General features: G+C 41.2%; 1 protein-coding gene across 2 annotated transcripts in view; it reads left to right on the top strand.

The window, feature by feature from the left end:
• The window catches only part of suclg1 (succinate-CoA ligase GDP/ADP-forming subunit alph), a 100120-nt gene that overhangs the window by 51392 nt on the left and 36556 nt on the right, over positions 1-12172 (top strand). For both annotated transcript variants that reach the window (XM_072256703.1, XM_072256702.1), the window contains exons 6-7: positions 5862-5945; positions 7966-8117. In XM_072256703.1, the coding sequence (XP_072112804.1) occupies positions 5862-5945; positions 7966-8117 (236 nt within the window). The remainder of the gene's footprint in view (positions 1-5861; positions 5946-7965; positions 8118-12172) is intronic.

The following is a 12172-nucleotide window of genomic DNA, read 5'->3' as shown; positions in this document are numbered from 1 at the left end:
TACACTACTTTATGCAAAATGTTGTAGCTGTTCTGTAAATTGTGCTTTATATTTCCAATATGTGAGAATCCCTCAATGTGGTTGACTGCTCACTGCCACTGAATCCCAGAGAGCACTTAGAACTAGCAGTGACCAGTGATGGGAAAAAAAAAATCAAAAGTTTTGCAATGCTTGCCTCAGATTTTATGACACATGGCAGTAATATTAAACCTAGTTCTGATTTTTATTCAGATCCACGCAAGATAATGGAAAGATTATTGTGACTAGCCTTTCTCAAGGTAGCTGTTACTTTGTCAGCGTCTGCGAAATCCAGACGTAATTATCAGTATCCCGTAAGAGTGGCAAGCAGTAAACTGAGACTAATGGTCAGCTGACACCCACTCATGGGCAGTTTCTAATAGATGTCACTAGGTAGCAGTTCGAAGGACTGTGGGATTTGCTTTAGTTGAGTGTTCAATTTCTTCATTAACTGAAATAATCAAAATAAATTTACAAAGAATATGATTTAACAATTCTATATGAAGTATACTGATTAAAACAAATATTAAATGTTCTTAGTCATCTGTGGAATTAAAATTTTCATTCCTAATATAATTTGCTGCTGTTAATCCGGGGTCTGAAGATCAAGGAGGGCAAAATATGAGTTCAGATTTCTGCTCTGGCTTTCAGTTGAGTACAGTATTGTGCTCAACTTGTAAATTTGATTATTCCAAAACCTGTTGGGCCAAATCATGCTAACTCCGGCATACATTGGTGAGACTGAATGCAGGGGGCTGCAGGGACCAGGCCCCCATACCACGGCATCTCCTGTTACAGCCATCCGGGGAGGAGGTGCCAGATGTGGTGTGGGGGAGAGAGGCACTCTGGAGTCCCTGCTTGGATTGTGAGCTAGCCCGTCCCATCAGTGCTGCTCTCTAGCGTTCGCGTGGTCGAAGGCAAGCTGGATTGCATTCACCTGCAGCTGCACTAGCACTTGATGAGGAACTGCTGCATACTTGTCTTGCAGAAGCATAGCTCCAAGGCAACATGGCATGCACCATCAAGCTTCAGACCATGCCACTCAGGGACTTGGGCTATTTTTTTTAATATAAATACGTGTGCAATCATAACTATATGTGCAAAGTGCTGTGTGTGACTGTATGTACTGAGTTTTGCACTTTGGAAGAATGCTGTTTCACTTAGCTGTATATACGATTATGGTTGAATGATAATTAAACCTGAACTTGAGCATCTTGTGTTGGCTCAGACATTATCTCATTGGCCATACAAGCCTTCTGTTGCCCTATGGGTCTAATAGAGCTTCACTTACCTCAACTCTGAATAGATTCCACGACCTATGGACTCACTTTCAAGGTTTCTTGCTCTCAGTATCTATTTGTCTGTCCATCTATCCTTCCATTCTACCTCACTCCTTTACACATTCATTCACTCCCTCATTCACACACTCATTGGTTTGTAGTCTTTGTTTGTATGCAGAACTTTACAGGGAATTTTTTTTCACCTGGACTACACTGCCTGAAAGAGTGGTTGAAGCAGAGTTGCTCACAGCATTGAGAAGTCTCTAGACAAGCACAAATCATCTGGCCAAGCACTTGAAGACAGGAGTTACACAGACAGGTGTACACAAACTGGTGTGTGACTGTACTTTGGTCAGACCAAGACAGAGCTCCAGCCTTGCAACCTTACAGAACTTCTTGTAGAGTGATAAATCATAGGTACAGGCTCTTTGGCTCAACTTGTCCATGTTGACCAAGACATCTATCTGTGCTAATTCCACTTGCCTGTATTTGACCCATTCACCCTACCTATGACCCTCATAGTTTATAAAGTCACCCCTCAGCCTTCTATGTTCCAACAAATATAGTCCTCTCTTCTTGAGTCTGGCAACATTTTCATGAATTTTCATAGCCTTCTTTCCAGATAATTGAAGTATTTGGTTACAGCTAACCAAAAGTAAAGACACTTAGCTGAGGTTGTTCTCTAATGCAAAGGCGGCATAAATATGCAGCAATTAGTGCAGCTGCTTTAAAGGTTCAGGGAGGCAGATTTGATCCTGACTATTGATGCTGTCTTTGTGGAGTTTATCCATTCTCCCTGTGTCTATGTGGGTTTCCACAGTTGCTCCAGTCTCCTCCCATGCCCCAAAGACATACTGGTAGGTTAATTGGTTAATGTAGTTATCTCTTTGCATTGCAGAAGAATGAAAAGAACTTGATATTTATGTCAGAGGAAATATGTGGCCAAGGTATAAGAAGAGGATGGGGGTGTGGGACTGCTGGGTGGGATTGGTCAGCTGGAAGCCAACATAGACTGAATAAGCTGAATAACCACCACCTGTATCATGAAACAGTAAATAATCAAGGAACTTCCCAGTGGCCAAACACTTGGGTAATTCTGATTCCCACTCCTATTCTGATATGTTGACCCATTGCTTCCTTTTGTGTCAAGATGAGACCACCCTCAGGCAACACCTTATATTCCATCTGGGTAGCCTCCAACCTGATGGCATGAGTATGAATTTTTCCTTTCAGTTAGAAAAAAATCCCGTCCCCTCCCTTCTTCTGTTCCCCACTCTGGCCTCATACCTCTTCTCATCTGCCTATCACCTCCCCATGGATCCTCTCCTCCTTCCCTTCTATGGTTCACCTTCTCTCATCAGGTCCTGCCTGGCTTCTTGCTATCCTCCTTCCCCTCCCCTACCTCATTTATTCTGGCATCTTCCCCTTTCTTTTCCAGTCCTGAAGAAGTATCTTGGCTTGAAACGTTGACTATTTATTCATTTCCATAGTTGCTGCCTGACCTGCTAAGTTCCTCTAGCATTTTATGTATATTGGTTTGGATTTCCAACATCTGCTTAATTTCTTGTGTTTGAGGCCTCAGTCTTGTTTGCTGTTTCTTGAGTGTTGGTGTCATTGCTCTGATCTACACAGCTGAACTCATAGAGGCAACTGTTACACTTGTAATGCACGAGTTAAGATTTTTACTGCTGTGCTGTAGGTATCTCATTTTTGCAGTTCTGTTAGAGTGGTTTGTTCTGCTTTTAACATGCTTAGGTGTGAGCTAAAGATAAGGAGCTATGTTGTTTAACTTAGGAATGTTGCCTCAGCCCATCAGGATGGTGGAATTGGGAGAACGTTTGAGAGAATGCTGGGCAGAAGGCTTTTTGGCAGGAGCTGGGGAAAGATAGGAGGGAAGATGTTTGAGGTTGCTGTCCCTTTTGCACAAGGTGCTTTGTGCAGATGAATGGCTTTAAGGAAGAAGGAACAATGCTCCCGTGGGGGAGCCTGTTTATTTGAGATGTATTTCGAGTGACATTCAGAAGGTGGTGGGTGCTTCACATAGAAACATAGAAAACCTACAGTACTATACAGGCCAAACAACAGGAATTCTGCAGATGCTGGAAATTCAAGCAACACACATCAAAGTTGCTGGTGAACGCAGCAGGCCAGGCAGCATCTCTAGGAAGAGGTACAGTCGACGTTTCAGGCGACGTTTCAACGTCAACTGTACCTCTTCCTAGAGATGCTGCCTGGCCTGCTGCGTTCACCAGCAACTTTGATGTGTGTTGTACAATACAGGCCCTTCGGCCCACAGTGCTGTGCCGAACATGTACTTACTTTAGAACTTACCTAGGGTTACCCATAACCCTCTATTTTTCTAAGCTTCACGTACCTATCCAAGAGTCTCTTAAAAGACCCTATTGTATCTGTCTCCACCACCATTGCCGGCAGCCCATTCCACGCACTCACCACTCTCTGTGTAAAAAAAAACTTACCCCTGACATCTCCTCTGTACCATGGGTCCAGCATGTGAGTTAAAGACAACTTCGAGATGAGCTCCAACTTATGTTCACATTTGGACTAAGTTAATTGTAATGAGCCCTCTTTATTTTTTTCTTTTTTCCTACTAACTGTTTGATAAAGCTGAAATTTGTAAATATACTTTCTTTATAATCGTGTGCAGTGTACGATCTGTTATTTCTTGCCAACGGCTAATTACATTGGGGCAGTATTTACACAGTATTCGCACAGATCAGGGTTTAGGTGGTTGAGACATCCCGACTTCCCGTCGGTGTCATACCGACCCTAGATGTACAGAGTTTGAGAAAGACGGTCTCCTCACTGCTGAGTCCAGTGGCTGTTAGTGAGGGGCTAAGCAGCTGCATCTCTAGAGTTGCCCAGTAAAAAGGGGTTTCACACTGACTTACATTTTTGTTTTTTGAAAATAATGTAGCTCACTCAGTGCAGTCTGTAACCTGGTTTTGTAGCTACAGAGATGTTGTCAACACTGTACTGTACTGATAATAAGGGAGATTCAGTGATGGCAAGGGAGGGTGCATTGATTTTCATATAGAATGTAACTTCTATATGATTGAAAGACAGTTGATTGAGGGAATATACTCAGGTTTGTATTCTGAACAAAAGAGATCATTAGCCAGGATTAATAACTCATGAAATTGAAGGTAAATTGTTGGACTGGCAGGGAAATGAACAGGGGATACGACAGAATAGAGATGGGGACTGAGAAGATGTGGTTTCAATCATCAGGTTCTGCAAAGTTGTTTTGGGATTGCAACTATTCACCAAATATACATTATTAGATAATGAGATTTTAAGAAAGCTTTGTCATGACATAGATCAATGGTTTTGTAAGCAGAACAAATTAAAAGATCAAATTAAGAAGAGTTAAGAGTAAATGAGCTAAAATGTGCCAAATCTGTTTCAGTAAATAGGAGATATCCAGTTTGATCGTGGGACAGGTGGTGGAGAGTATTTTATAAATGGTGAAAAACTAGAAGCAGTGAGTAACAAATGAAAGAGGCTTTACTTAAAGCTTCTGTGTATAGGTCATTAACGTATCAGGGACAAGGACAGGAAATAACCATAATGGCTAATAAAGCAATGTCCTTGTATCTCAGGGACTGGAGAATGGGAGTTATGCTACATCTTGACATAGGGCTTATTGTGTGAATATTTCTAAACACCATAATTTTAGGATAGATACTATACATTGGATTAAAAGAAGGTCAATGCCAGAGTGGTATCCAGATTCCTAAATCTAAATTCTGAGAAAACAATATCTGAAGTGGAGCTTAAGAAGTTAGGGGGTGATTGGATTGGTTTCCATGATTTTACAGAGAATTATGCAATAGGTGTACTGTATGTGAACACCACTGTTTGCAAATTCCTCCCAAGTTGCACCTGTCTTGACTTAGGCATATGTCACAGACCCTTTATCGCTGCTGGACCTAAATTCTGGAACTCCCTAACCAGCATTGAGACTGTCCTTACCAAGACTGCAATGCCTCAAGAGGTGGCTAATCATCATCTCATTTAGAGATAACAGTAACTGTTGGCCAGGTCTTGAACATGAATAAATAATCTCTCAGGAGACCAATAAAAGGAGCTAGGTTAAGAATCAGCCTTGATTTCATTTATTGGGGGAATAGACTAAGTGGATTGAATAGCAACCTGAGAATATATATGAAGGGGAATTTTTTTTTGTGTATCAATGGGAAATAGTTGGACTCTGTATGGGAGTAAACCAGTGTGACACAAATGTTGCCTATCACTTGGCAGCCCAGGCCTTAATATTGTTCGTCAAACTCAGGAAGGCACTGATTGCTTCATTAGCTGAGTAATTACTTGATGTTAAATGCCAGTATTAAAGCCACAGTAGAAACCAACTGAGATCTGCCAATTTAATTCAGATTGAGGATCTTGACTACTTTTTTTCTTCTGGGTCATTCATCGACATAGAGTAATTAAATCAAGGATTGTATGGAGGGAAATGCATGCCAACATGTGTTAAGAACAAATTCACTTGTCATGCTTTAATTAAGCAAATGTACTTGTTTGCAGGTATTGTATCAAGATCTGGTACACTAACATATGAAGCTGTTCACCAGACAACGCAGGTTGACCTGGGCCAGTCTCTGTGTGTTGGTAAGCCATGCGCTTCATTATCAGCATTAGACTTATTCTGCATGCTAGTTTTTTTTTGTGTACAGGTCCACAATCCCTTATCCGAAATTCTTCGGGCCAGTTGCATTTCGGAATTCAGAATTTTTCAGATTTCAGAACCCCCCCCCCGATACCAAAAAAATCACGTACTGTATGCTCAAGTCCTTTATTTAACCTGCCTCAGTGTGATGGACTTTAGGACCCGGCGGTGCACCAAACCTATGCACATCCTCCAGTATACTTTAAATCATCTCTAAATTACATATAATACCTAATACAATGTAAATACTATGTAAATAATTGTTATACTGTATTGTTTAGGGAATAATGACAAGAAGAAATTTTATTTCCAACAAAAACATCCAATAAAACTTAAAAATATACAACTTCAAGCGAACCGAATCAAACACATGGTAAATGACTTATTGGAATAAATGTGGAAAGTCAGTGTCACTGTCACTATAAAACTTCACTAACTTGTCTTTCTGTTTATTTAAATCATACACAGTGGTAGTTCCGACACTATTTTCTTCAGTAAGACGCCGCACAGACACACCACGATCAAGCTTCTGCAATAACTCCACTACCTGCGTTATTGATAATGATAAATGTTTCCTTCTCTTTTTCTCATTGTTACCCATAGGGGTACCTGCAGCTCTTTCTGACATTTTCACAGTGAAGTTAAACACAAAGTCAACAGTGAACACAAAATATCAGCGAACAGCAAATGCACGTGTAACCAGTACGAGCGCTGAGCCACAACTGACGTCTGGCGGCCTCTACTAGTGCTGCCACATCACACCTGAATGACGTCAGCTGGTGACGAGAAAAGACTTCAGTTTTCGGAGCTTTTTGGATTTCAGAATTTCGGATAAAGGAATGTGCACCTGTAATCTTGCCACACGCATCTGTGAAAAGAAAATTTCAAATTAAGTCCGTTGTTTCATGACCTCTTTTGGCATTCTGGTTATTAAGAGTGGAATGTGCATTTTGATTGAAGTTGCACTGTAATATTAGACTTGTTGTTTATCTTTCCCTTATGGACATTCTGGATTACCAGTCTTCCACCAGCCTACAGCTTGTTATTAATGTTACTGGCAGTAACTCAACACCTAGTCTCTGTAAGCAGCAATACAAACAAACTGCAGTGTAGCTGATATAAAAATAGCTCAAACCACTTCTAGAATGAGTTTCATTTGATTTTTTAAATTACTTTATTCCAGAGTCTTTCTTGCCCCTTGGCACCGAGCAATTACTGCCGTGGAAATAATGGGTATTATATGTTAATTAAATGGGAAGACAACACATTTTCTCAGCATTTTTATCTCTCTCTCATAGCTTGGCAGCTTTTTAATAGATGGCATAAACAAGTATTTGCTAGTCTGTGTTTTCCATGGGGTACAAGTTTGGGATAACTATTCAAATGTATGAGAAGATGAAACAAAACACATTTTTTCCTGTTTTTACTTGTTCATCACTGGTGTGCTGGCCCACTTAATTTTAGAGTGAAAGAATCAGATAAATATAATTCTCCAAACTGACCCCATCTGCATCTTACAGCATTGAGAATTATGTTCACTGAGGGTTATGGACAGCAGATTGCAGCATCCCACAATGATGCACAAATTTGTCTGGTCACTGTTGATTTGGAAGCATGTGTCTGTAGGGTGTAGAGAGAGGAATGAATGTTGGTGATCTCTCCTCATGACAGAGTCCGGTTCTCTAGAGCTTCCTTCGTCTTTGTTCATAACACATTAATCTTACAGCTGGTAGAGTGGCTGTCAACCAGAGTCTTTCAATAATGCTCGTCATGATTTAAAAAGAAAGTAAGTCCTTACCCTGTGATCTTTACATCTGGAAAGTGGGCTTGCAGCTGAAACAGCAGAGCTGGAAACTATTCCTGAATAGCTGGATTTGTGAGGCTGAAATAAAGTGCTACAAAAACTTAATTTGTAGTGACAAAGGCCCCAATAATGTTTTTGATTTTTTTTTTAAATCCTAGGAATTGGTGGGGATCCTTTCAATGGAACTGACTTCATTGACTGCCTTGAAGTCTTCCTGAAGGATCCTAAAACAGAGGGCATCATTTTAATTGGAGAGATTGGAGGCAATGCTGAGGAGAATGCAGCAGAGTTTTTGCAACAGCACAACATGGTACGTGCCAGGTTTTCTACTTCAAGAGCCTTGGGAGCCTCTGTTAAATATTCATTTTTGAAAAAGCTACAAGTTCATGTGTTAGTGTGATAATTAGTTTAACATTAGCAGTAGGGAAATAGCTGGAACAAGTTCTGAGGGGCTGGGTTAATCTACACAGCATCACTAGAGTCGACATGATGGTACATCCTATCTGGACAATTTGACTGATAATTTTGAGAGGTGTGCTGATTGGGGTAGTGTGATAAGTATTGTCGGTGTGGACTTTGGTAAGATCTTTGACAGGTTACCACATGGGATACTGGACTAGTAGATCACAGCATTGGGATCTACGGCAATTTGAAAAATTACATCCAAAATGAGCTTGGTGATGGGCAGTAGAGAGTGAGTGATTTTTTTTTAAAAAATCTACAGATTCTGGGATATCTAAAACGAAATCAGAAAATGTGGAAATATCCAGCAGATCAGGCTGCATCTGTAGGAAGAGAACACAGTTAACCGATCAGATCTGACAATGGTTCATTGATCTGAAACATTAAACCTGTTTCTCTTCTCACAGGTGCGGCTTGACATGCTGAGTATTTCCAGCATGTTGCATTCTGGAGATTTTAGGAAGAATTTTTCCATTCAGATGGTGGTTGAAACCTGAGTCTTACTGATTGAGGGGATGGTGGAGGCAGGTACTCTCACAACATTGAATGTTGAGCTCTTGAAATGCCATGCAAATGAAGGCTGAAGGCAGTGTTGGGAAGTTAGATTAACATAGAGCAGTATAGCACAGAAACAAGCCCTTCAGCCTACAATGTCTGCGCTGAATACAGTGACAAATCAACTAAATCTGCCTGTATGTGATCTATATCCCTCTATTCCCCGCATATTCATGCACGTATCAAAAAGCCTGTTAGATCCCATTATCATATCTGCTTCCACCACACCCACAATCAGCCTGTTCCAGGTAGCTACGCGTCTTCTTTCCCCTCACACCTTAAAGTGTATATCTTCTAGTGTTTGGCATTCCTATCCTTGTAAAAGATTCTGGCAGTCTAACCTATCTATGCTTGCCATACCGTATAATCTTCAATCAGATCTCCCGTATGACAACCCAAGTTTTTCCAACTTCTCTGCTAGCCTCCAATCCAGGTAGCATTCTAGGAAACTTCTGCAACCCTTTCAAAACCGTCGCGTGGGGCTACCAGAATTGCACGCAATACTCCCAAGTGTGGCCGAACCAAAATTTTACATCGCTGCAACTTGAATTCCTGACTCGTACTCAGTGCTCTAACCAGTGAAGGCAAGAACGCCATCCTTCTTCATCACCCTGTCTGCTTTCTCAGTATGTTCAGTGAGCTGTTGACTTTGACACCAAGATTCCTTTGTACATCAATGATACTGTGTTCTGCCATTAACTATGTACTTTCTTCTTAAATTTGTCCTCCCAAAGTGTAACACTTGATGCTTCTCTGAAGTGTATGATTTAAGGAAGGTCTTCATAATGGATAGTGAGGGGAAGATTTAAATTATAAAGCACCTTTTGTACTCTTTCAAGATGTCCCAAAGGCCTTTAACTGCCAGTGAAGTACTTTAAACTGTAAGCACTGTTGAACTGAAAGAAATGCCCAAGCCATGCTCTTTTCTTGCTGCTGCCATCAGGTAGAAGGTACAGGAGCCCCAGGACTCGCACCATCAGGTTCAAGAACAGTTACTACCCTTCAACCATCAGGCTCTTGAACAAAAGGGGATAACTATGCTCATTTAAGGACTCTTTTATCTTGTTATTTTATGCTCATTATTTATTTATATCTGCATTTGCACAGTTTGTTTTACAGTTTTCAGACCCTGTTTTACAGTTACTGTTCTATAGATTTGCTAAGTATGCCCACAGGAAGAAGAATCTCAGGGTTGTATATGGTGACACGTATGTACTCTGATAATAAATAAATACTCTGAAAAGCTGCAATCATCCGCAAATACCATTATCACCATTACTGGATAGTCCATCTTAATTTTTCTTATTGAAATTCAATGTTGTTGGTCAGGGGAGGATTCTGGGGAGAATATCCCTGCTGTTTGCTGAAATAGGACTATGTGATCATTTATGCTCATTTAAGAGACCAAACAGAGCTGTATATCAACATCTTCTGAATGTCACCATCTCTAGCTGTGTAGTACTGCTAATAGTTTTGCTTTGAAGTCTTCCCAAGAGTTTTACGCCTTAGGCTCCATGTTAGTGCTTGAAGTGCAATCTTTTCATTCCTAACCAAGAGTGCTGTGCACTGAGCAATAGCTGACCATTTTCATTAGTAAATTTGCATTTTTTTCTCTGCTAAAATGAGAATAAATTTGCTTTGCCAGTTTCCTGGGGCATGGGCGATGAATGCCACTGCTGCTATTGTCCTGAATCATGAAGATCTTTCTATTGTTCTCAGACACAGTACTAGTGAAATTCACTAGAGTTAGCAATGGTGCATCTACGGAGATGTAGAGGAAGGATTTGGGCAGATTTCCCTCGAGGTTGCTATTCGGAGACTTCAGTAGGAACCAGTAGAGCTGAGAGAAGTTCTGAGACGCCGTTCCATACATTTGTAAGCTATCAGCTGGTGTGCAGAATGGTCATGTAATTGTTTCTTTCATTGTCACATGTACCAAGATACAATGAAAAGCTGTTTTTTCTATAAAGAAAGATTTTAAAAAAAGTCACAGATCATATTTCTTCCTCATCCTGATGTTTGGTCTGACAATGTCTGCATGCTTTTATGCATTGAAGTTCTGCCATGTGATTGGCAGGTTAGATTTTGTATTAATAAACAGATGTTCAGGTGCACCTAACAAAGTGGTAACTGCTGCCTTTATGCATTGCCTGCATGCTTTTATGCTTTGAGTTGCTGCCACATGATTGGCTGATTAGATATTTGTATTAATAACCAGGTGTATAGGTGTACCTCATAAAGTGGCAACTAAGTGTATAAGTCATATTTGAGACATCCCATGCCTAAACCATCTGGTCAGTGGTTATATGCAAGTATCTGTAGAAGAAATGCAGTCAATGACATATCCACTGCGTTTCTAACTCTGGATATCTGTAGATGAACAGCAGGAAAATGCTTTTAAAGAAGATTTTAAAAAGTGCTTTTTGCATCCTTTTTATCAATATGGGTTTAACTTGATCAATGTACACGTTTGTAGAGCCAGTTTATAGACAGGGGGAATCCAGGATTGTTTACTGTTCTTTGACATGTTTCTGAGCTGTCTGCCCGGTTTCAATGGAGGCACATAACATGCTTATATAAACAAGACTTGAATGGGGACATGAGAGACTGCAGATGCTGGAATCTGGAGCCACATACAATGCAGAAGGAACTCTGCAGGTCAGGCAGCATCTGTGGAAGGAAATGCACAGTCAATGCTTTGGGTCAAGACCCTTCATCTGCATTAAAATTCAATAGTATAAAAAGGTGGAAGCAAGAGTTGGCAGGGGATAGGTGGGGCTAGGTGAGGGGTGAATGGACAAATGAGGTGGGGATCATGTTGGAAGCTGTGATGTGATAGGTGGAGGTGACAAAGGGTTGAATATTGAATCTCATAGTAGAGTAATGTGGAACATGGGATAAAGGGAGGGAGGTGAGGAGCTGAACCACAGGGAGCAGTGCATTGATGATGAGCAGATGGAGAGGATGCAGGAGGGCACAAAGAGGGTGATGGGAGCTGGTGGATCAGGAAGCGTTTCTGGGTCTTAGAGTGAGGAACAGCCTGAAGTTTGAACAGTTTAAATGTCAGGCCAGATGGATTGAAAAGACAAGGTATCGGGACAAGAGGCGAGAGTCGTGCCAGTTCTGCTCACTGCTCCGCGATGTTCACTCCTGTCTTCGCTGCACTGAGGCTGAGAGTGTGGGCCTGCTCTGGCTGCTGTGAGCGCTGTGTCTGCAGGCTCCGCGACATTTACTCTGCTATGGGCTCCGTATCTGCAGGCTCCACGGCATTTACTCTGCTGTGGGCTCCGTGTCTGCAGGCTCCACGACATTTACTCTGCTATGGACTCCGTGTCTGCAGGCTCCACG

Source organism: Mobula birostris, chromosome 4, assembly GCF_030028105.1.
Source record: "Mobula birostris isolate sMobBir1 chromosome 4, sMobBir1.hap1, whole genome shotgun sequence".
NCBI classification, from domain to species: Eukaryota; Metazoa; Chordata; class Chondrichthyes; order Myliobatiformes; family Myliobatidae; genus Mobula; species Mobula birostris.
This window is presented reverse-complemented; position numbering and strand designations above follow the sequence as displayed.